The 24,648-nt window shown below is 42.8% G+C and overlaps 2 protein-coding genes across 6 annotated transcripts; one reads left to right on the forward strand and one right to left on the reverse strand.

The window, feature by feature from the left end:
* Positions 1–1,734: 1,734 nt before the first annotated feature.
* Positions 1,735–5,583, reverse strand: DBI (diazepam binding inhibitor, acyl-CoA binding protein). The gene is made up of 4 exons (XM_026076466.1): positions 5,354–5,583; positions 5,080–5,197; positions 3,227–3,289; positions 1,735–2,033 (listed from the first exon to the last, which is right to left on the reverse strand). Exons 1-4 carry the CDS (start codon positions 5,360–5,362, stop codon positions 1,960–1,962), a joined length of 264 nt encoding a protein of 87 aa, XP_025932251.1. The 5' UTR covers positions 5,363–5,583; the 3' UTR covers positions 1,735–1,959.
* A 508-nt stretch (positions 5,584–6,091) lies between these two features.
* On the forward strand, positions 6,092–18,077 carry CUNH2orf76 (chromosome unknown C2orf76 homolog). Of its 5 annotated transcripts, XM_026076471.1 has the most exons (7): positions 6,092–6,151; positions 6,564–6,676; positions 8,335–8,487; positions 10,805–10,855; positions 14,381–14,418; positions 14,551–14,632; positions 17,884–18,077. In XM_026076471.1, the coding sequence occupies exons 3-7, from the start codon at positions 8,355–8,357 to the stop codon at positions 17,958–17,960; spliced, it is 381 nt and encodes a 126-aa protein (XP_025932256.1). In that variant the 5' UTR covers positions 6,092–6,151; positions 6,564–6,676; positions 8,335–8,354; the 3' UTR covers positions 17,961–18,077. The 5 variants fall into 5 exon arrangements, with proteins under 5 accessions (XP_025932256.1, XP_025932258.1, XP_025932257.1 ...); XM_026076473.1 differs by lacking the exon at positions 6,092–6,151 and having other exon boundaries at positions 6,357–6,676; positions 8,335–8,477; positions 10,805–10,859; XM_026076472.1 differs by lacking the exon at positions 6,092–6,151 and having other exon boundaries at positions 6,358–6,886.
* Positions 18,078–24,648: the final 6,571 nt, after the last annotated feature.

Raw genomic sequence — 24,648 nt, forward strand, 5'->3', positions numbered from 1 at the left:
AAAGAGAACAGCACTACTGTAATTATGTAGTCTCACAGGGAACCTAAAGCAGAATTAGGAATAGGATATAGTTCTTCCTACTGCCAGCCCAGTATTTAGACAGAATCCGATTCTGTTGTTTTAGCAGTCAGCCATTCTGGAAAAGCTAAATATCTGTTTTGACAGAAAGCATGTTAGCAGAACACTGCATGCTCACGGTAGGTAAGCTTCCAGCCAGTAAGAGCTGAAGTGGAAGCGTTTGCTAGTGCAAGTTACATTCTGCTACAAGTCAGTCAAATCGCCTAAGGACAACCGGCTTCACAAAACACAGCTGTGAAGATGGAGCTAGCTGTGGAATTTAGGGCTGACAAAGGGCTAAAACCATTTTGCTTTACACTTAACAACTGCTCCTACCTCCATTTTGCAGGGTGAATGTATTTACCACTTCGTATCAAGCAACTAACAGAGGGTGCAAGAAGGCAAAAAGACATGCTTATGTTACTTTCATAAAAGAACAAGGGAGAACAGGAATAAGCAATGTCCTTCCCTTGCAAGGGCAAGGGATAAACCCTTCTTTATTCAACTTGCCATTAAAAATGTGTTAATCAGCTACAAGAGCTTTTTTGATTAAATGTAGCAGAGGTAGAAAGTTGTAATTTTTGAAAGGATGAGACGTCATGTCCACCTCTTACCGGTGGTATAAGAAAATACGAGTTAGAGCTATACACATTACAGTGTGTATAACATAGTACAGAACTATGTATTTAGCTAATCAGATAATAATGATAGCTCTCACCCCCATGTATTTAAAGAAATTAATTGCTTACCTGAAGGCAACTTGATCTGAAGTCCTCATCTGTTGAGATACCTAACCGTATAGTGGGAGTTGGAATGCCTTATTCCCATATACAGTTGTGACTCTGTTCTCATATGCCCTACAGTGGAGTATTTCAGGGTTTTATATTTTGAAAGTAAAGACTCTCCTTCCAGCATCAGCAACTCTAATACAGCAGATTTGGCAGTAAGAAATAGCTAAAGGAGTAATGGAGACGAGTTTTCTACAAAACCCAACAGTTTTAACTTTTGCTGATCACTGTTGTAAACTTCCCTTTTGAACAGCTTTGTAAGTGCTAAACTAGTTTATACTTGGTTCACCCGTCACTGTAGGCTCACTATATGATAGCTCAGGTAATTGCAAGTACTCTACAATTACAGGCAATACAGCATCAGGGGCACAAACAGCTCTGTTTGCCACTCTTTTCTTTCACAGGGAAGGTTTTGTGTTCAGATGCTGTCCAACCGCCTTATCTCCAGAACCTCAACATTATTGTTGAGGGATAACATCTCCAAGATGTGTTCTACGGAATACGATTCTGTGATTGTTTAATGAGTCTCTGAAAGTCCCAGGCAACAAATATCCAACATCTTGTTCTTAACATACATGGCATTAGACCTAGCCTGTTCACAATAACCTTTGAGCTCTGGCTTTTGTGGGTTGCCCTTTATCTCCATGACAAGGAGGCAAAGCAGGATCAGCCATCACGGGGTTGGTTTAAAGAGGAGTCTATGTCGCACGAAACGCAGGTTACGGAGGCCCCCTAGTGGCAGGACGAGTGGAGAGGTTAGCGCTAACCCTTGCTTTAGCCTTGGAAAGAAGTGTCCAAAGGCTGCAACGCAGCAGCTAAGGGATGTGTCTCCTTGTTTGAGGTGGGGATGAACTTGGAACAATTCCTGAGGGATGACCATCACGACAGCTAAAGTACCAAATGCACTTTAATGAGTTCCAGATTATTTCGTTCACAGGAGGAAACTGTAACATGTCAGTACATTAGGCAGGTATGCAATTTCTACTGAACTATATGCATTATGAAAACAGACTGTAGTACACTAGATATTTAAAGTTATCCTCAGTAATCAGTTTTCCACAGTATTAGAGATAAGGCATGTTTCAGATGTGAAAGTGGTTGCTATATTCAGTCCTTAGATGCCATATTTGCCCTTAAGTTCTTCCACTTTTGCTACATAAGCTTTCATTGCATCTTCTTTGGACATTCCTGAAAGACATAACACAGGAGGTAGTCAGAACAGGTACAGCAGCCCACCCCTCTCCTACAAGCTTCCCTGAACACACTCTTTACTCTTTCAGGGACACACAGATCCTAAGATGACCAAGCCTTGCAACAACATGGTGTCACAGGATCATCTGTTCCATACAAGCTTAGTTCACCATGGCTATATTTTCTGCTGGTTCACTCCCTGCAAAGAGCGCTCTAGGCTAGCAAAGACCCCAAATCAATGCCACCAGAAATGCAACAGCACAAGATAATGGTGAAGACTGTTTATTTAGGCTGAGCAAACCCAGGTGATGCATGCATTCACTTATAAACCATGCAGATTTACACATGGCCTGATCATCTATAGGTATATGCAAGCTGCTGTTTGCTTGCATAAACATGCAACTTTGCTGCCACCTTATGCCCAGTTGTGCTGGCTACTCATTTCTGAACATTTTTCAACTGCGACCCTACTTTTATATCTAGGCTGGATGTTGCCAATTTACATAGGCATTCTCAAGTTATTAATAAAGAAACAACTTTCTGCAGCATTACTTTCTGCAGTGTCCCCATTTTGCCTTTCTCTCAGCTACAGAATTGTTGGTCAGTTCTTGTCTTCCATCAAAACGATCCCTGCTGTGGCCAGACAGCAGAAAGCTAGCTGGTAGAACAATACAGCAGCTACCAGACAGCTGGTAGGCAACGCAGTAACTTCCTGCTTAAGTAGACATTTTTCAGCCTGTCATTCTGCATCTGTACAATTACTTCCCACTTCCCTGAGCCTTTCTTAAAAGTATCTTTCTCAAGTGTACGGTCATTCCAGTCTGTAAGTACTTTGGCATTAAGATGCCTTTTTCATGCAATTTACAATTCCTTGCTATAGCACTTAGCGGCATGCAAACGGAGAGCAAAGCTGAGAGCGTTACTTGGCTATGAATCTAGTATTAAAGTTTTAAACAAACATGATCAGCAGCCATAAGAAAAATATATTCCAAATCAAGGTTACATCTGCATAGACAGCAACAGAACAGTCTATTATTTGTATTCACTCCATTCACAATTATTACAGGAAAGCTATTTGAACAGCTCAGACTGCATTTTGGTGTAGTTCTAATCCTTATCTTACAAGGCAATGGTATTCTACAAGGCAACACATTTCCCCCTGCCCCCCTATTTTTTAAGCAGACACTTACCTTTTAGTGCACTCCAGGCATCCCACTTTGCTTTGCCTTTGAAGTCAAGCATACCAGGGCGTTCTGAGAGAGAGAGAGAGAATTGACAGCAGAATTAGTTTGTAGGGCCTGGCTGTAGATAATACCTAGTCCCTTCCTGAAAGTTGTTCTGCTCTTAACCACAGACTGCAATGACTCACCACTGCAGGCAACACTTACTGACCTGCAGAGAGGGGAGCACTTCCGATGCTGAAGAGAGCATGCTGTAATGCTATTGGTGGCGACAGAGAGGTTATTCTCTGCCAAGTTCCCTTAAGACAGCAGCATTTGAACAGAAGAGCACCACACAGTCTGATTTGGTTTATCACTGTACTTTCTGAAGAAAGTTCTGTTGCGTGAGCACTACCCAATTGGAGAATATCAGCTCTAAAGTACAGCAGAAATCCCCCCGCCCAAGGTCCATTACATACCGAGACATGAAATCAAGAGCTAGTAGCATACAGCTTAGAACTCATTATCTTCAAGTTAACAGTATTTTTTAACATAGATTTTCATGTGTTCTATCATCCTAGTGGTATAAGCACTGTATTATAACTTACTTCATTATAGGCTAGGGATGACTGCAGCCAAAAAGAGAAGAAAGGGGTTAGATTTAGATGTGTCTGTAACCATTCTTCATGTAAATTCACCTCTGTGTTTTTACTTCTTTGCTATCTCATTAAATACAATCCTTCGGATTACCAATTAAAATGGAATTGGACAGTAGCCTGTACATTAGATAGACCAATATCCTTGCACTGCTCACATGGCAGCTCCACCCCTTACTATTACACAGATTGCTTTTCTAGCCGACTCCTCTTAGCTATTGCCTCACAGGAATACAGTGATTTATACAAATGTTGGTAATACTAACAGCTCTGCAAAACTATTTCACATTGGCAAGCATTAATAATGCTGCTTTCCAACCATGCCAAAAGTGTCAGGTCTTAATATCAAGCTCAGTTCTTTTGTCCCCAGTGCCACCCATCTTAGAAAGAGACTGCATATGCCTGTACTTACACTTCCAGTGCATGTCACTACCAGCTTTGACTTCAACCTACACCCAATAAACTTAACCACTAATTGGGTCAGGAGGCCACCACTCCAAGTGAATGGCCTTTGTCCTTTCTAAATCTAGTTACTCAAGTGCTCCACAAGGTCAACAGAGACAGGCTTCATTCTAAACGTTATTCATAGTCTGAGCTGCCAGTGACAGAAGCACAGCAGCAGTAGCAGCAGAATAGATTTGGCACAGCGTCTCACCTACAGAGATATTTCTACTACAAGCCTTCCAAGACATGATAATTAATCACAGCTCCTCTAAGAGTTTTTCCTGTTTTGCATACATCTGTGTTGTTTCCTTCTGCTTTGGACTTCCAAATCTATTTTTAGCAGTATATCTAATTACTCCCCCAGCCCCAAGTTTTGGGGCTATACATTTGTATAGTTTGCCTTGATATTTAAGCCTGTTTAACTAAGAAGTGTTTGCATTCCAGCAACAAACCTTGACCTAGGCAGCTACTTACTGATAGAGGGCTCCAAAAATCTGAAAAACAACATCTGCACAAAGGATTCTTAGCCTTTCTCGTAACGATTTAGGTAATTGCAACCGAGTTAATCCAAAACCCACAAGTTGCACCAACTCTTATCTATAGCGGTCAGGTCAGCTCGTGCCCGCAATGCTCGTAACCCCACGCCAAGTTGGTACCGAGCCACTTCTGCAAACCACGGCACTGCGAAGAGCGACACATGCAATCGGGGAGCGGCTTGGCCTCGCAGAGCCGTTAGCTGTTAGCCGTGACGGCGCTTCCCCCGGGCTGCCCCGCCGTACTCACGCGTGTTCACGTCGCCCACCGTGGCCTGCTTGAAGTGGCTGTAGACGTCCAGCATCTCCTCGTCCGTGGGCTGCGACTTGAGCTGCTTCACCTCCTCCGCCGCCTTCTCGAACGCGGCCTGCGGAGGGCGGCGCCGCCGTGAGCCCCCCGCAACCGCCGGCGGGGAGCTGCCCGCGTCCCGCCCGGCCCCATTCCCCATTCCCCCCTCCCCCCTCCTCCCCCCGACCCCTCACCGACCCCCCCCCCAGCGCCCCGGCCCCGGTCCCGGTCCCACCTGAGCCATCGCGGCGATCCCGGCACCCTGCCCGCTACCACACGTCTACTGCACCGCCCCCGCCCGGCCCGCCGCTTCACCCATCGCCAGAGCGCCCGCCGGCCAATCCTGACGCCCCGCGCGCCCCCGCGCCAATCGGCGCCTCGCGGAGGCGGGGAGAAGCGAGGCAAAGGGCCAATGCGAAGGCGGCGCGGGAAAGGGGCGGGTTTTGGGGCGGCCGCGCCGCCCGTTGAGGGGCGCGAGGGGAGAGGNCTGAGCCTTCCGCCCGCGGAAAAGGGAGCGGAGCCCCGCGCCGCTGCGCGGCTGCCCGCGTTCACCGAGCCTGCAGCCCGCGGTGCGCCGGGGCCCCAGGAGGCCGAGGCCGAGGCCGAGGCCGAGGCCGAGCCCTCGCAGGAGAGGGCGGGCGGCGGGGGGCCTCCGCACCGACTCTCGCCTCCCCGCGACTTTGAAACGCGGAGGGTCGCAACGCCGCGGAGGGGGGGGAGGCACTAGGAGCAGGAGCGGCCCCGAGATGCCGGGGGACCTTTCGGCCCTCTAACCGCACGGAGAAGCCGCTCCCGGAGGGCACCCCGGGGCGCCGCCGGCCGCGGGCCACAAGCGCCCCCCGACGGGCCGGGCCGGGCCGCCGGAGCCGCGCGGATTGGAGGCGCGGGGAGGGGGCGGGGACAGCGCGCCCCGCAGCCAATCTCTCGGCCTGGCGGGGGGGACGGAGGGCGGGGAGGGAAGGGATTTGGTTGGCGGGGCTACGCGGGGCGGAGCGAAGGGAGACACCCGGAAGTGCCGGCTGGGGAGCTTGTAGTAAGGCTTGGAGCCGTTAACGTTTCCCTGCTGGGAGGGGCTGGGGCGAAGGAGGCTGAGGGGGGGCTGAGATGAGCGAGGCTCTGCCCTGGGGGGGTGGTGGGGGAGCTGGGGAGGCGCTGCCCGAGGTGGGAGTGGGTTGGGGTGAGGGAGGCCCTGCCCTGGGGGGGCTGGAGTGAGGGAGGCGCTGCTCTGGGGAGGCGGGGGGGTGCCCTTGGTAGCCATCCCTGAAGGGGGAGAGCAGAAGGCCCTTTCTGCCCTTCCCTGGAGCCGAGACCCTGCGTAGGTAGCTCCTGGGGGCAGGCGTCCTCCCTTTCGCAACTGCAGGGTGGTGGTCGCCTCAGTGTAGGACCTTCCAGTCAAGGATCTCGAATGCTTTCTGAAATTAAGGATTTTCTTGTTTTTTTGTGAGGCCGATGAAGCTTCTGTTTTGCTGATGAGGACAGTGGAGGGCTGAGGACTCTGGAAGGGCTCGCGTTCTGCAAGGAAGCCTTGTCCTGCTGCGTCTGGACTTCCTGACTTCAAGTTGGTTGTGTGACAAAGTCCCTTTCCTCACAAGCTGTGACCTACCAGTGCAGGCCCGGGAAAGCGTGTCTGCTTAGAAGAGGCACTGACCGGCAGTGTCTATGATTTGGGCAGTTCCCTGAGAAGGATCTTGCATGTTGTACCCCTGAGGAAGTGCAGCATAGTGTCTGGTCCCAGCCCTAGATTAAATCAGTCTGTCGGATTTGTACAGTAAGAGAGAAAATTATTGATTCTCATTTCTATACCCCCCAAATCTGAATTCCTATAATGTTCTTTCACACTGCTTAGGAAGGAGTGAATTTGAACACCGTCTTTTTTTTTTTTTTTTTTTTAACTGTGCCCTCCAGATCTTGATCCCATGTGGAATAAGATCAGGAAAATATCTACCTTCTTCATTTAATTTAAATCCAGTTATTTTACGATGCAGAAGAGTATACTTTTCTTCATGGACATCTTTTACCTGTGTAGTATATCTTATATACAATAGAGATGGAATTAAAGTGCTATGAATTATTAACAAAAGGGATTACAGATGTAAAAGTCAGTAGCCTATCATTGCTGTCTGTGTCTCCATTCTGCAGAAATTATTTGAAAAAAATATTCCTGTACAGCTAGGACAATACATTAAAGACGGGGAGGTACCTGGATACCTGCATGATGACCCTGCTTGCTTTTGAAAAAAAGGAGGGGGGGCGGGGACAAAAAAAAAACAAATAAAGGGACGAATGGGGGAGAGAATCCTCTGAAGGACAGTAAGCAGTGATTAAAATGGCTGCAAAAGGATAAGAGATGCAGAGGTGGTGCTGTGCTCCTGACGGATGTTCTAGCACTTAGGCTGTGTTCTTTCCTTATTGCTGTGGCAGCCACAACAGTTAGTCCATCAACAGAAAACCAGATTGTTGAGGAATACCCAGCACCAAAAGATTGTCAGGGTAATAGCTCATTTTCCTGCACTGAGAAAGAGCCTAACTGAACAAAGAATGTGTGGGTTTGTTTAAAGAGGGACTTAGGCTGATAAGACTATTCCATTTTAGGTTCTGCTCTCTGGTAAAATATTATAAGCCTTGTAGAGCTATTCTAGATACATGCATTATAAATTTAAACCCTAAATTGTATAATAGTATACCAGGAGAATTATTTGTATGTTTGTGGGGGGAAAATTTTTTATTTTCTTTAATATGATAAAAATGAGTGTTGTGTAACAGCTTAGTCATTTTTCAGGGTATTGTACCCTCTACAATATATTAAAAATATTTTGTTTTTGTTCATGTTATTATAGTCTTTTAGAGCAAAATTTTACTCATATAGCAGGTAAAATCTTCAGTCACTTAAAAACCAAAAGACATATTTGCATTTATCCATATCATTTTTGTCTGTTTATATAAACAGTCTGGTGCTGTGTTCTGTGCTGAGCCATTCTAATCAATAGAAAATTGGTGTTTGGTGTTTGGTATCAATAATATCCTAGGTAACCCTGTTTGTTTTGAGATCCTGCTATCTCTCCTGTAGAAACAGGAAAAGTGAAGGCCTGAAAGACATAATGCTATTTAATATATCACCATGTTTTAATCTTTGAATGAGTCCTACCTGTACTGTGTTTTCTAGCTGGGCTCATACATAGAGGAAAGTCAATAATCACTCTCTTTAATGTTTTCCAGGTTATTCACAATTAATTCTCATGTCAACAGAAAGCTCAACCATCACAGTTCGTCTTGTTCGCTCTTTTGAGCACCGGAATTTCAGACCAGTGGTGTATCATGGAGTTAACTTGGATCAGACAGTAAAGCAGTTCATTACTTTTGTACGGAAGGGTAAGGGGCTGTGCCCTTATTCATTTGCTTTGGTCCCGTATGTTGCTGTCCCTGCCAAAGAAAGTGGAGGGGAGCAAATGAATGGGAAAAATCAGTGGCTTTGCTAGAGATGCCAGATCTGTATTTGCATCCCCTGTGTACGCACCTCTCTCGGATGAGAGGACTGGTGTTTATAAGAGCTTCCACAGTCTGTGTGCCGTGCCTAAATTTGTGTCGAGACTGCTCCCCCTGCCCGAATCCCCATGTTTAGCTGAAATGAGACAAGGGCTGTGCTGCATTTGGCTCAGTGCCTCAGACTCCTTGGGCAGTGCTGTCAGGCAGCTATTCAGAAGTTGGCAGGAGTAAATTAATAGAATTTGGAGAGCCCTTGATGCTTAGGAACCGCACCAGTATGTGGAATGTTGCAAATAAAGGCTGTTGTTGGTTATTTGTAAAAAGAGAGAGGATCTTGAAAAGTTGTTTTTGACACTATGAAGTCTCACAATGCATGTTTTCTTCTGAGTGTCTGTCTCCGTCTTGAGCTTTGTGGTGCGACTTTACTCATCCATGGGCCTCACATTTTAGAAGCACAGTTAAATGTGACAGTGTTGCTACAGGTTAATTAATGTAGACCAGCCCACGCAGCTGCAGTGTAGGTAGGGTGTTACACTAGTCTTGCAAATGTATTTCTATGCGCCTAAATGGAGACATTCAGAGGTGCAGAGCAACAGTGTTTGATTCTTTGCATGATGTCAGCTTAAACAAGTCTTGAACTGTTACAGTTGATCACATTTGAGCAACTTCTGAGACATTGCCCTGGGCCTCACAGCTGTATCGTGTCTTCTGCAGCTTCCATAATTCTAGAGAGTAATAGGCATGGCTAGATCTTAGGAAATCTTTGGAAAACTACAGACACTTTCGGAACACATGGCACTGCTGCTGTTATGAAGAATAACATGAAAAGCAATGCTAAGAAACTTGCTTTTGATGTGTGCAGTATTGCAATTTTCTGTTACTTGAGACAAAGCTAGTGTTTGAGGAAGGCTTTTTGGAACATCATTCCGCACATGGACATTGCTGTTCCTGGTCCAAAAGCTGTGTTCTTTCTTTTCCTGCAATCTGTTTGGAAGGAGGAATTTGAGACAAATTTTTAAACTACTGATGAAATTATGTTTTCGGCTGTCTCAGTGCCGAGCACCCCAGAAGTGGCTAGGCCTTCCGAGACCCAGGATAAATCCCCAGATGTCACTGGGGACACAGGCACCAGGGAAGGTGTCAGTGTTCTTGCAGTTGCTTATGGGCTCTGTCCTGCATGCTGTTAAAGAGTTAATTTTCTGCAATTTGGCTTCCTTTTTGTGACTGTGTAAAACAGTCACAAAACCATGGCTGCGTTTACAGAACAGTCCAGTTATGAATGATAGTTGTCGTGGTGCTGTTTGTATAAGGTAGTGAGAGATGCTGGACTTCAGACTGTAAAGACCATTAACAGGATGTTCTTGTCAGATTTCTGGAGGATCAGAGCCCCATGGTCATATCCTGATTGCATTTACTCGCTGTCCTCATGGGTAGTTAGGTTCACTGGGACCGCCTGGTCAAGTGAAGTTAAGCTGATATGGAGTAACTGTAGTATCGGAGCCAAAGGTTGTGTTTGTCTTCGGTGCTGTATGGAAGATTTAGTTGCAATATTGGTTCGGGATGTGATAACAGACACACTGAGGCCAGCAGTTTAAGGCTAACTAGTTAACTGTGAAATTACAGCAAAATAACAAAGGCAAACAGATAGTGTTATGATTCCAGTCAAAGTAACAATAAACCCAGCTATCCAATAATACTGAGCTAGGGTTATTATCTAGGTGTGCAAGTACGTAGGGAGCCACGGATACCAGGCGAGCTTGCAGGAACCAGGGCATGGTTTCTGCAGGGGAACGGCTTGGACCAGCCAGTGGGCTCAGGGAGTTCCAAATTCCCCGGTCAGACTTTTATTTGTTGAGTCCCAGAAGCACTATCTGGGCTCATCAGCCTGTTATCACCTTGCCACATCTTCTGGAGTGTTTTCGCCTTCTGGAGTTTTGCAGCTCTTTGTGAATATGTCCCTTTGTCACATTTTGGTTAATGGGAGCAAGGATATTTTAGTTTTTGGGGCGGTGCTTGACCATGACTAGAGCATGAGGCAATATTAGCTTAGTGTTGCAGTACAAGTGCTCAAACGAGTCTCCTGTTTTCAGAATTTCTTTTGATGTGACAGTCCAGAATGCATGCACTGAACTCCTGTGTATTATTGGGTGGGGAGTGGGTGGGGAGAGAACTTTGTTTTAATGTGGTGCTTTTATTTTAATAGATGTGCCTTCAAGAACAGGACTTCCTCCTCCTTTTAAAAATTACAAGTATGGTAGGTGTGTGTTCTTTTTTTTTCCCCCCCCCTGCAAAATGCGGACGTAGTATTTTATACCAGTTTTTGTACAGTTTAGAAAGCAACAATTAGAATTCTTGACTAGTATCCTCATGCCAGTTGCGCTGCCTGCCTAAATTTGCAGCTCTGTATTCTGCACCTGTAGCAGGGGTTGTGCCACTGGGATCATACCTAAAACCCTGACCATTATTTTGGACTTTTGTATTAATCTTTGAAATAGGCTGCACATTATGCATTCTTTTGCTAATTGGCATTGGTGGATTTTGGTATTAATTTTTTATTGCTTTTGTGAGTGCCTTTTAACTCTGTTCTGTAAGTGCTACAGAGCAGCTTGTGACCTCAAATACTTTGGAATTGTTTTTCTCTTTGTGTTTATATATTTCAGTATCTATTTACTAATTGCGAGGTCAGAAAGGATGGCAAAGCAGGAGCTGAATGCAGTAAATGGAAAATGCTTAAGACTGGAGATGCTTAAATAATTAACCCAATATAAGAGGAGGAGGGGAACATTGCTCGAAGTAAATAGGAAAGCTCTTAAATACAAGTTGACAGAATAAAGTAGCCTGATGTAAAAGTTAGGCTGAATTTATCCTCTAATGTAAAGCCTTGTGTATATTTCCTTTTTGTGAAGCTTGGATTGAACAGGTGCAATTCCTCCTGTTTGGGACAAAAAATGCTTTTTAGATGGACTAAATTTATTCCTTTCTTGGAATTTGGTAACTTGGATGGTCAATAACATATGTTTTTGGTGGCTCGCCTCCTCTTAAACTTGGCTATTCTGAAAGTTCGCTCTGGGGTTTGCTGCAGGTGATCTTCTGTCTCCCATGTTCTTGGTGGAGTCAGTGAGCTCCTTCCTCCACAGTGATTCCAGAAACTGAATGAGGAACCTATTTAATGCATGTGAATGGTGATTGACTCTACTTGCCTATTAAAAAAAGTAAAATCAAATAAAAAGAGCCAGGCATCTCATTCTGTGTTCATGCTGCTGGTGAACCAGACAATGCTAAATAAAAACAGGAAAAGAGTTATAGATTAAGATTTACAATGTGTCAGTGGCAAGGACTTGAACTTTTTATATATCGGTATATCTATATCTATCTGTCTATTGCTGAAAGTCTTACAAATCTAGAGAACTGTAACTTTGAATTTGGAGGTGCCCTTCCTCCCCCCATTATCCGTAGCTTTGGCTAGATGAGGGAGTCCTGTGCTGTCAGTTGTATTCCTGATGCTGCCTCTCCCTGCTGCTAGTTCTTTCATCACTTGGAGCATGTGCTTAGTTTTGCCTAAGGCGTCTGTTGTGGCTGAGCACCTGATCGCTCTGCTAGGGCTGGGCATAGTGTGGGTGAAAAACAGTGGTGCAGACCTTTAAAACCTGTTACACCAGTTAGTGGAGGCCTGCTTTTAGTGGAGTGGTGCCAGCTGTGCTGAATTTTCACACAGAAAAATGAAACCCAAGTTCTGAACTTCCCCTGAGGCTTTGAATCATTCAGATTCATGTTCTTGGCATCTCTTGTACGCTCTACTGTTTTGTTTTGTTTTTTGCATTTTGGTGATGAGAAGGCAGCGAGACTTGTGGATGAACAGTACTATTAAGAGTCACATTTTTCTTTCTCCTTTGTTTAACACTGCCAGAAATCTCAGTTGGACCTGGCCGTCTCTCACCTAACCTGCTTTGGTTTCCTTCTCTCCAGAATCCAGCACCACGTTGCTCTCAGGCTCTGATTTTTGCTCTTGGCTTATTGCTCTGACTGACTCGCATCTTGTGACTTTCAAATCTTCATTTCTTTGCATGCACCATTCTTGTCCTTGGCTCTAGAACTCTTCCCAGGCTGTCGTCTTCTCTACCCTGTCATTGCCTCCTTTTTGCTGATGAGGGCAGCCTGGGTGCTATCTTGTCTTATAAGTAGCTTTTCCATTTTTCTCCATAAATATGGAGCAATATGGTAGATACTCAACACAATCAGTCTTAAAAAGTGATTTCTTGTCTATTGTTGCGGAAGATCTGTTACTAGAAAATGCAATGTAAAGATCTGGGAATGTAATTGAGTGGGACTAGATTGGGATGAAATAGCAAAGGCAGTTGAGAGGATGTAAGGCTTCAGCTAGGATGGGAAGAGGCTGCAGCTTCATCTCGCTAATGGAGTTAGAGAGAAGCCATTTAATAGCTCGAATGAAGATGTAAACAGCTGGATGTGAACAAGTAAAACTGAGACAACAGTTCACAGAATGACAAAAGACCAGAAAAAAGGGATGGGGCAAAGCAGTTCTAGAACCTTAAAACTACCAGGCGGAGGCTGGATTGCATTCACAGTGGTAGAAAGGTTTCATGATTGCAGGAAGTTTTTTGCTGTGATTGCTTGGCCTTTTGGCAATGCTTCTATGCAAGATCCTGGTGATTGCCATTTCGTGTCTTGCTTCTAAAGGAGATGTGGGTAATTCTGCAACTTGCATTGCATACTAGCGATGCCTTTTCAGTGGGAATATGGGGTAGTTTTGACCATCTGTAGTGTTCTAAATAAAATAATGTTCAATATGGGCTGAAGTGGTACCTCTTTGTGCATTAAAGGTATAGAAGCAAACCTCTGAATGGGAATGTGATCTCTTATTCTGACCATCTGGATACTTGCTCTCCATTGTTTGAAAGTTGTTTTAGCCTGCATTTAACTTCCTTGCACCCTTCTCTTACCAGACTTTTTCAGTATGTAGTGTTCTGTTAAAGCACAACACAAAACTAGAACAGAAAACGAGCAGCCAAACAGCACTGTTTCTTGCTTCTTTGCTGAGAAGGGATCAGTGTGTTATTCTGAATTTGCTCAAACGTAAATGCTTTGGTATTTTTTTTACTGCTGCATGGACATCTTTGGATTTCCATTTCCTCTGCATTTTGTCACTCAGCAGTTTGCTTTAGTTACCACATTCTTTTCCCCACTTTTTCCTTTCTGCTAACAAAACCAGGCCCACGTAGCCATTGGGAAGTCAGTGATTTTTTTACTTCTTTGTATAGCTTAATTTCTACCATGGGTGCTGATTCAGGAGAAGGATAATTTCAAGGAATGATCTGAAGTGGTCAAGTTACTGGGTTTTAACAGTTGCTGATTATCAACTTAACAATAGTAGTTGACAGTGAATGAACGTTGTTTGTCCTGCCCCAATTGCATGGATAAAACCTGTTTGGTTAAAACACCCTAACTGACATTTAAATTCATGTGCTTTGTCTGGGAGTCAGGATGGTCATTTAGTTATTGTAATTCAGCTAACAGACAGAAACCTAGTACGATGTGGTACCTTAAGGTTGGATTGTATGCCATGCAGTCTGGTCAAAGACTGTGGCTGCAGGACTAAGAAATAAAGATTTCCCCCCCTTTTTTTTTAAGACTGAGTACATAAAATTATTAAAAAAAAAAATTGAACCTTACTCTGCTTCTCTCTCCTTCCCCAAGTACAATTTTCAGTGTCATGTACCAAATAAGCCTGATTTGAGGAAAACATTGTATTTTCTTTCAGATACAATGAAGATTATTCACCAAGCACACAAGTCTAAGGTATGGTTATTATCTGTATTCTTCCTGTTTTGTATGCATTAATGCAGGCAGATCTCTGCACTGTAAAACAAGACTGGAGAAGAGACAGTAAACCCTATTCTTATCTTTGTATTCTGGTTCTCTAATCTGTAGACCAATGAACTTGTAGTGTGTTTGGAAGATGATGACAAACTCATTTTGAAAGAAGAAAGCACGCTGAAAGCAGCTGGAGTAGGTAGGAGTGCAATTTGTATTGACTGAAGGCGCTGTTCCTTGCAGTTGTCATTAAACTGATCACTGGCTGATTATGTTTGGATAGCCTGCTGAAAAGTAAATGCTATTCCTGATGCTCTTTACACTACCTGATAATTATTCAGGGAGGAAGGGGGGATAATGTACATTCAGATCATTGGACTGAGGGCAGCAGGTATCTGCACTCCAAATGTTCAGAATGCAAATTGTGATTTTTAGAAGGTATGCTTATAATTCTGCTGAGAGTAATTTTAAATGATTGACAGAGAGGTTATTAGTACCATGTCTGCTTGGTCTTATAAGTAACATTTAGACTGATGTTTTGGTTAGAAATTTAAGTAGTGGAACCAGCATGTAATAATGAAATAAGCTTAGATTTGTTTAATGTGCAACATACTGTGCCTAATAGTTGGACTGCTTGGGAAAGCTCAAGCAGTATCGTTTAGAGAATGTGCTGAACGTAGCGTAGAGCTGAAACTTGACCGGATTTCTCACATTTTGACAGTGGGATGCATATAAGGCATGTCTTTTGGTCATAATGTAAAGAAATGTCTGTCATGCTAAAATTGATGGTCCCTGGCTTTGGGGGACCATCACGGTCCTTTGGGCTCCTCATAAATGTGGCTGAACGACTTTGTGGCAGCAGGTACCTCAGGGATGTAGTTGTGTTCTGCCTTGGTACGGACACTCGCTCGTTTGAATGTGATTTGCCTAGCTGTAATGCACAGCTACTGCGCTCTCCATGCAGGGGTGTCGCCGAGAAAGCTCCCTCCTGTTCTTGCTGCCCTCGGATTTATCCCAGCCAGCGAATGGTTTTTCTTTCTCCTGGGTTCCTTAGCTCTTTTGTTTCATCTAACCTAACATGTTTCAAGCAGTGGAGCTTCTGCCGTTGGCCAGGTGGACTACTTAACTCTCTGTTAGAAGATACCACCTCAATGTTCTTGGTTATGCTGTATTATGTTCTTCTAAGCAACCCCCTTTTGTGGCCACAGCAAACAGAAATAAGCTTATTTTTTTAGGGGGGAGGGAAGGGGACTTTTGTGGTTTTTTTTTTTCTTTTTTTCTGTTTCTGTCCTTTTCCTTGTTGCAAATTCCCTGCCATTGCTTTTGGGGTTTAACTGAGTTGGGGTGAGGACTGTCTCTTAATGTTTTTCTCCTGGGTCTGCTGCGATTGTCCTTCCTAAAGGTTTTGGGGCACTCCTATAATATGAATAATAGTTATTCTCTGGCTTTTCCTACTAAACCAGGCCTTTTTATCTGGAAGAAAAATGGTTCCTCAGGAAGGAGGATTATTGGCAGTCAAGTCCTATGGATTTGTAATTTAGTTAGCAGAAGATTCATTTAAGCATGATTCTTATCTGCTTAAGATTTAAGAGGCAACACAGTTTAGGGAAGGGCCTGATGACAGTGCCAAATGCCGAATTAGAGTTTGGTATTGTCCAGCGCTGCCCTCATTCAAAACGGCATTGCTGAGTATTTGTATATATATTATCCCTCTGTTAGACCGGGTTTGTAGCTCCAGCAGTGAAACAGTTGAATGCAATCTCAGGAAAGGTGTCTAAACGTTAGAGTAAATATTATAGTGAAGGCAAATTGGAATAAACTAGACTGCTCTATTTCTCTGTACAAAGAGAGGGATGGCTTAATCAGGGCAGAAAACAGTTTAAAGCCACTCTGTAATTTTTCAAAATAACTAACAGCAGTTAGTCATTGCTGTGTAGTTGGCATTTATCATAGAAAAGAAAAACTCTTACTTTGAAAAATGCAGCATGCCATTATACCATTTTGAATTTTGCTGTGTTCCAGCATATCTTGATATGAAAATTAGCTATTAGGAAAGGAATCTTTGTAGGAAAATCTCTGAAAAGTCCCCCTTTTCCCTCCAGAACTGGAGAATATTATATGAAGGAAGTGAAGCATGATACTGTTAGTCCTCATTTTGTATGTTTTCATTTAAATCAGTAAGATTTGAAATCTTCCACTGCCTTATTTTTTATTTTTTTTTTAATATCTAGTTTGGACAAGATTTAAGAGAATAAAACAGAATTTCCTCTAGAAAATCTGGGAAATTCTGAGACATGCAGAACGTTTTTCTCCTTAGCTGCAGTTGATTGCCCTTGGCACTTCACAGGGTTGGGCCTGAGAGTTATAAATTATGAGGACATTAGATAAGTATCCTCAGGAAAGCCTCTGTGGTGGTGATTATTACAGCTATTATCTAGTCAGCAAAGTTAATGCTCGCCTGTTTTCAGAGCAGGATATATGTTAATAAAGTGTTCAGCATTCACTGCAAACAGCCTTATCTGTTTTCTAGTTGAGATTTGAGAATCTCCTACTTTTTTTTTTTTTTTTTTTTTAAGCAGACAGGCAGACTTCATTAACTTCAGGTTTAATTTAAAAAACGAATGTGGATCTTATTGGCTCAGCACCTTAAAGAATTCCATGTTTAATAATTGTGAAGGCTTTCCATCAGATTTGTCTCTGTTCTGAATTAGTAATGTTGCTGACTTATTGTTTTAGAAGAGGAAGTCCTTGACCTACTGGGTTGAAAGAATTGTGACTGCTCTGAACCTTTGTGGGTCCTTTAGCACTGCCATATCCCCTGTGAATAATTAGAGGTATTTGAAGGTATTGCTGGAGAAGCCAATTTGTGTCTTTCACTTTGCATATTGTTGAAGCCTCATGAATTAATCATCAGCAGGGCAAAAAATTAACTTCTTCAGACACATATTTTGATGGGTCATGAGGGAGAATGTAAAGTGATCTGTAAAATATTCTACTGATCCTCTAAGTATTAAATTATTATACCTACAGGCTAATTTCATGGAAAAAAAAATAGTTTCTTTTCCCCTTTCCTAACAGAAAGATGGGCAAAAAAGAGAGAAAATCATGCTTCATTATTTTTCTAGCATTCTAAGATGCACAAATGTCACTTAATTTGTTGAATGCTTATATAAACAGTTCTGTAGTCTTTGTGTTAAACAAATCTTGAGGGGTCTTGTGTATGTATTTACTTCTTTATGTTCAGGTTCTTGTTCTAACAAGGTTAAACTACATCTTTAGTGCTAGATTCTTAAAAAACAGACAAACAAAAAACCCCACAACTCTGAATGTGGTGATTTGTAATTGCCTTTGACCAAAAAATCACCAATTGCCTTCTAAGAGTCTAACTATTCGGTTGTTGGGTGGTTCTTTTCCTGGTGTGCTAAATATTTTATTTTTCATCTCTTCTAGCAAATGAAACCGAATTAGCATTCTTCTGTGAGGAAGATTACAGAAACTACAAAGCTAATCCTGTTTTGGCCTGGTGAAGATCCCAAGAGATTGTTTTGTTTTCCCATACCTGTTGTAAATTCTCCTTATTCTGCTTAATGAGATTTTTTTTAAAGATCAATAAATCCTAGAGGATTGCTTTACAAACACTGCAATTCCCTTCCTATGGAAATTAATTTCTGTCAGGATGCTAAGACTGAGAGAAGGAAAACTGGGGGACAGAAATGCAATTTTTTTTTTCCTTCTCACATTTCTTTTTTCTCGCTTGTCTCTTAAAATGTAGGTGGTGTAAAAGATCTCTGACCTGTGACACATATTCTCGGTGTGATCCTACAGCAGATATTAGCTACATATGGAGCTTATACAATGCACAGTAGTATCTTCTTCTAATGAAAATGGAAACTCTTTCTGACCAAATCACTGGGTATTTTAGAGAGCTTGACAAGAGAATCTCTATGTTTCAAGTAATAGCTTTTATTCACTCATTTTATGTTTAGTGTCTTTTGTTTAAATGGTGCAGACTGACTATTGTTTCATATTCTTCTCTGGTGAATGCTTTTCTTTATACTCTCTTCCAGCCCTCTTTAGCATGCTGAAGCAGACAAATGACTGTTGGGAGGCTTTTGTGTTCAAGGACCGCCTTGCCTGTTTCTTGCATTATTTCAGCGAGACACCTTCATGTAAGAGGTAGCAACCTGAGTTCTTGCAGGACATCAATACGCATAAGTAGGAATTGGGCATTTTTCCAGACAGAGTGAAAGTTCACGGTTTCAGTTTTAAGAATAGAACCTGAATGACTGCTTTTTTGTAAGGATGGGCTCAGTCTGTGAGCCAGATGTCTTCAAGATTGGGATTGATTCTTTCTCACTTTTCCTAAAGCCCAATACTGTGTTGCTAAATGTTAGCTGGTAATTCCAGGCTTTCCTGCTACATTAACCATATCAAGAATAAGAATAAAAAAATAAAAATCATGTATCCAGTAAAATGCCTTTAGGTAGACACTCATGAAACTGTTTTTTAGAGGTTGTCAAGATGGGTCACTGTGCCTCTGTTCACTCAAATAGAAGTGATACTGCCTCTCTTTTTCTAGCAGGCTTTTAGGGCAGAGGCTCAGCTCAAACAAATGAGACCTGGTGTGCTTTAGACCTACACCTCTGCCCTCAGCCCTGGCTGACAGCTGACAACAGCATTTCCACTAGAAACTCTACAGAGAAATAAGCTTACCATTTGCTAGAGCTTTGACTTTTTAGTGGACCTGTGATAGTGAAAGCAGATGTGTGATTTCCAATGTTTCTAAATAAAAGTTCTCTTTATTTTAGACGTAGGGCCAGTGAAACCTCTATGTATTGTTCCTGCATCATTTTTTCATCCTTCCTGACAGCTCTCTGGGTTAGGCTGGAGTCCTTTCAGGTACTTGGTGTTACTCACTGACAGCTTTGCTTCAAATGGAGTTTTATTCTCTTGTGAAGGTTGTCCAGCACTTTGTCATCTGCGATTAAAAGGGTGACTGTATCTTCACCTTGTAATGAGGAATCCTGTATCAATGAAGACCCCGGTGTTCTCCTGGGTCTTAGATGCTGATATGTATCCTCTGATGGATTTTTTTGGAAGAGTTTGGCACTTCCCTCCTCTTTCTGTCCATGCCTCCTTTCTGTTGCTGGTACCTGCTTCTCAGACAGGGGCACCTGTTTCCGCTACCTTCTTACAGTCTGTCATATTTGCCAGATTAGTCTGGCTAATATGAGTCTGAAGATGAGTTTGTACTCATCTTCACAGACAGTTTAAGCTATGCATTGCACTCCAAACAATACCAGCTTTGTTCTGCCACAATTACTGTAATAAAGACAATTTTGCAGGAAATAGATGGCATACTGGAGAAATCAGTGTCTCAGACTGTCCTACCAAGGCATCTTAGATGTCTGTCAGCAAACTCAGGCTTTCAGACTGAGCAAAGATTGTCATTGTTTTCCTTCTGTTCTGGGGATTTTATTCTGGTTTCCAGTAATTTCAGAAAGACTTGAGTTGTTCTTGTGATCCTTTTTCTCTAGGACATTTGTGCTTAAATGAGTCATCAAGGTTTAAAAATTGTCCTTTCTGGACTAGTATAGTCATAAAAGTTCAGTGTGACACTGAATGTGTCAATTTTATAGCATCAAGAAGAAAGTTCTAAATGTTTTTTTAATGCAAATATTCAAAAATCATGTGTCATCCCAGACTAGCTTCCCTTTCTGAGGGAAGGGTTAAACTACTGCTTTGTGAACTCTCTTTACTCTGGCGATGGCACTTCACTGGCTCTTTTCTGCAGCAGCACAGTGGAGCCTTTTGTAATGCTCTCAGTGACGCTGCTTGGAAACTGGATTCTTTCTGAAGTGTTTTTCTACTGTGCTCTTTTACTGGACCTTTAATGACACTTCTTTCTAAAAACCAACCAAACAAGCAAAAAAACCCTATAGATAATCACTGAGAATGTGCTAAAACAGATGCTGTTCCAACATTTTTCAGTGGGATATGATATAGGAATGTGTAGCCTGTGTCAAAGCAGATTTGATTCCAGAGTCGTTGAGTACTGACTGAAATCTGTGAATGCTGGCTAATGAATTACTAAATGCTAAAAACCGAGTTGTCTTTGCCCATGTCTTTATGAAATCCTTTCTGTTAAAGGAAACCACTGCCACAGTTGGTTACATGGTTTGTGATCCTGGCAGAGGTCATGAACTGAATTGGTTCACAATTACTGTTAATTGAAGGTGGCTTCTCCATAATGTGCAGAGGTAAGTTGTACAGCTTTGCTAGTGTTCTTAGTCATTGTGGGGTTAATGAGGATTCATCTTTCAGTATGATCTCCCTGGAGTCTTTCATCAGCATTTTCTTTCTTTTTTTTTTCCAAACAGAAAGAGCAGGTTTTTCTCTAATGCCCTTTATGTCCTCCAGGGTACATGCTGAAATAAGAACTGACTTCTCCTGGGTTATAGCAGTGTAGCAGTAAAAGGTGGTTAAATTGGGAGGGGGGACCTAGGGTGTGTTTTGGAGAAAGAAAATGACTTCAGAGAGCCTGGAGTTTTGGTTAGGGATGTGGAAGAATAGCTACTAGAGAAGAGAGGGAATTGGGAGAGGAATTGCCTCAAGAAGGAAGGATAGGTAAGTCTAACTAAATAAACACAGAAAATCTTGAATACACAACACTCTGATACAGAATTACCTGAGTAGCACTGCTTTTTATATCTCTTAAGGGTGTGAAAATGGTGTATTTTACATCATTTGTGAATTTTAATCAGCTTTGGAGTTGAAGTCGCAAACTGCTGGAATAGGCACCTCGATTCTTCTGGCTCCGACACGTTTCAGTTTCTTCATGCAAATGCTTTTGTGTATTTTTCTGTCCAGAGGTAGTCAGGCTGACTCTTGAAGACACAAGAGCGAAGAAAATTGCTGACATGGTTAGCTTAGCGAGTTAAATGCTGCCAGTTACCAATAGCATAGAGGAGTCCTCAAAGATCTGCTATGCAGCACCATTAAAGCTGGGGAACTGCATTATCTGATGGAAACATGCTTAGAAGTGATCCAGGAAGAAGCTGTAAGCTGTGATGTTTCTCTTTCACTCTAGGAGCGTACAGCACATCCCCTGACAGATAATTCACTTAAAAGTAAACTTGCAGGTCACTGTTAGTCAACAGTTACCACAGCAGTGACAGGACAGCTGCAGATTCTGTCCTTGCAACCTATTATCCACAGAAATCCTGAATGTCCCCGGATCAAAAATGAGAAAATAGAATATGTGACACTTGTTTTTGGGCTCATGTGGCTGAGATGATCCTGGCTTCAAAGTCAATGGCAGCTGCCTGGAGGCTTTACAAACACTTGAAGTAAATGCACACTTTTGCTTATTGAACAGTTCGTTGGACTGAGCTCAGTCCTGCTGGTTGGCACCAGATCCTTCACCCTTGGTTTCCTTTTTGTAGTACTACTTGGCACAGATTTGCATATGATTAATAAATCTAGCAAAGATGACCTGTAACTATTGCTGTTCTTCATATTATCAGCACATTGACTCTTTTCTACTATTCACTTTATTATTGAGTGAGAGGGGCACCTTGTCAAGACTTTTTGTTTTGATGATACGGACACACCTTTGTATGTTTTCTCTGTCCCTTCCCTTTGCTTCCCTATTCCCTTTGCTTCTTGCTGCCAGCTCTGCTGATTTCCAGTGTTTTTTAGTGGTTGGGTTTGTACCTCCTCTGCTAGGCAGTAGCAGCATTTCCTGTGACAGTGAATGTACTTTTTTTTATTATTATTCATGAAGGAATATCCTTTGAAATAAAGAAGAAACCTCTTCTACGGTGCAGCTAATATGCACAACAGAGGATCCTTTGCTGCTTTACAGAAAGACTTACATAGAATAGCACTGTCCACTGCTCAGCTGAAAAAAAAAAAAGTTTTCATCACAAGCTTTGTATCTTGGAAGGAAACAGGAGAGAGGTTACCTGGGGAATGCAGCAAAAACCAAGACCTATTGCCATAAACTGTCTTCGTCTGCAGAGAAAGCCACCAGATGTCAGTACAGCCTGTTCTTTCATTCTCCAGAACCTGTGTAAGCCGAGAAATATTTAGTGTTTATGAAGAGCGCTTATCTGTGAATTGGTTTAACCTACAAAGTCTGTGCTAGGACTCCAGTGATGAAAGCTGACACTCTTCTAGCAGAAAGTGTTTCTTTTTATGTTGAAATCAAAAAGCGGCAAATTGAACTGGTATCAGTGCTTAAATTCTTCTTGTTAGAGGGCATCCTTTGTGGAGCCTGTTCCAGCGTATCTAAATCTTTGCATGCCATGAGAAAGCATTTGCAGAACATCCATTAGAAGAATAGTCTGGAAAAGATCAGCATTAATTTGTTGAGGTTTTGTAAAGTAGACTTTAAATATGTCTTTTTTTTTCTTAAACACAAGAAAAACCACCCAGAACAGACACACGTGCAAAGCAGAGCAATAAATCTTCAGCAACACAGCTTAAGCACACAACAAATGTGTCTTCCATGCTTCTGACCCTAAGCTCCTACTGTTTCTTCCTTGTAGTGCAAGAGATGAGGAGAACCTGGCGCCATGTTCTCAGGGCCATGCTTTCTGAGCTGTGATGGGATATGAGTTTTGGAGCTTAGAAACTCCAGCATTGTACATAGCGTTATGCTTTGAATGATGGAAGTGTGCATAGATACTGCCTGGATAAAAGGGTCCATTTGACCTGTTGCACAGGGAGAAAGTGTGCCTGAGCTTTCTGCTGAGATTCCTGTCGCTTTTCTTGCAGCAGCTTGCAGATGGCAGCGGGACTGTGGAGGAGATTAAAGTGAGGGGCAGAGTGTGGGTGACCTAAATTCTTACTTCCTCCTGTTTTGGGTTTCTTCTTCTGTTCTTTTCTTCTGGTCTCATAGCACTGCTGTCATCCTAGGGGTTTGCCACAGCTTGCTGTTTATAAGAACAGCTCATCACTTCCAAACTATCAGTGTAACCCTCAACGACCACACACGTTCTGGAGGTGATGCATGGGAGATTGCAGCTGTGCTGTCCTCGTTATCTGCAGGGGAAGAGGACTGCATGCAGGGCTGCAGTCAGCACTGTGGTGCAGGTTGTTCGGGAGGTGTCCTCACTCCTCTTCCCTCTGCACGTCACCCAGTCCCGCTTCACTGGAGACCAGGACCTCCTGCCTCTTGAAGCACGGCATGCTTGGCAGGTAGCTGAGAAGGGTGTTTGGGCTGGTGATGCAGTGGGAGAGCAGATGGGGTGCAGAGGTTTTATCTTCCTGGAGATGTGACATGTTTGATTAGATGGGGATTGCAGCTTTTGTCTGCTGACATCCCCTCTCTTTGAATAGATTCTTCCCTTTGCAGTGGGCCAAAAGCAGGTAGCCAGAAGAGTGCAAGTTTCAGTTGGTAGTGAATGCACTGAAGTGCTTAGTATAACAGTTTAGATTAATACAAGAATTTACCTTTGTATGTCCAATTCTGCCCTTGGGCAGGTGACTTGGTGCTGTGTACTTAGAATTTCAGCAAGTTTTGTAAGAACTGTTTTTGTCTGCTCTCATTTCATACCCCAGTGAGGTTTCATTCTGCTTTTTAGGGCCAAGGGCCCAGCATAGGAAAATGTGTTCTAGGTGTGTTACTCTTCTCCTGTTCTAAACTCAAAACATATTCTTCAAAGACCAGTTTGGGAAGCCCCTTTTCTTCAGTGAACTGAGATTTTAAAGTTGAAGGTATCAGTCTGTTTTCCATACTACTCTGAAGTCACAACTTTGGCTCTCCGCATGTATTGGTTGTGCTCCAGTTGGATGGAGCACATCAGTTAGTTTAGAGTCAAAGAAGCAATCTAGAAGTGAAAGCCTCATATCCGAACAATTAGTATTACTGCCTTTTCTCACCACTTTGGTGGTTTTTTTTTCCTAAATAAAAGGAACCCGGTCTTGCAGAAAGCAGACTTGACTCTTGTACAATATATTTATTTTCTAGAGTGCTGAATGAGACAGCTACTTAAAAAGCAGCCACCTGATTGTAGATGGCTCTTTAAGCCAGTAGACAGGCATATAACAGCAGCAGCTGAAAGCTGAAGCTAGCTAAACACAGATCAGATATGAGAAACAGATAAGAAGACTAACCAGCAAAACAGCAGCTATAGTGGATCCTCCACTGCTGAGGTTTCTAATTTAAAGCAGATTATAGTTCTGGGAGAGCTGCTGTAGTGCCACTTT

Source organism: Apteryx rowi, unplaced genomic scaffold, assembly GCF_003343035.1.
Source record: "Apteryx rowi isolate R43461 unplaced genomic scaffold, aptRow1 scaffold_431, whole genome shotgun sequence".
NCBI lineage: Eukaryota > Metazoa > Chordata > Aves > Apterygiformes > Apterygidae > Apteryx > Apteryx rowi.

Bases quoted from the DNA above. Each gene is read 5' to 3' on its own strand.
- DBI (XM_026076466.1), bottom strand. The intron at 3,290-5,079 runs GTGAGTACGGCG...TCTCTCTCTCAG, and splicing joins GGTGGGCGACGTGAACACGC to AACGCCCTGGTATGCTTGAC. The intron at 2,034-3,226 runs GTAAGTGTCTGC...TATGTCTTTCAG, and splicing joins TGCCTGGAGTGCACTAAAAG to GAATGTCCAAAGAAGATGCA.
- CUNH2orf76 (XM_026076471.1), top strand. From the start codon at position 8,355: ATGTCAACAGAAAGCTCAACCATCACAGTTCGTCTTGTTCGCTCTTTT. The intron at 14,419-14,550 runs GTATGGTTATTA...TCTAATCTGTAG, and splicing joins ACCAAGCACACAAGTCTAAG to ACCAATGAACTTGTAGTGTG. The intron at 14,633-17,883 runs GTAGGAGTGCAA...CATCTCTTCTAG, and splicing joins GCTGAAAGCAGCTGGAGTAG to CAAATGAAACCGAATTAGCA.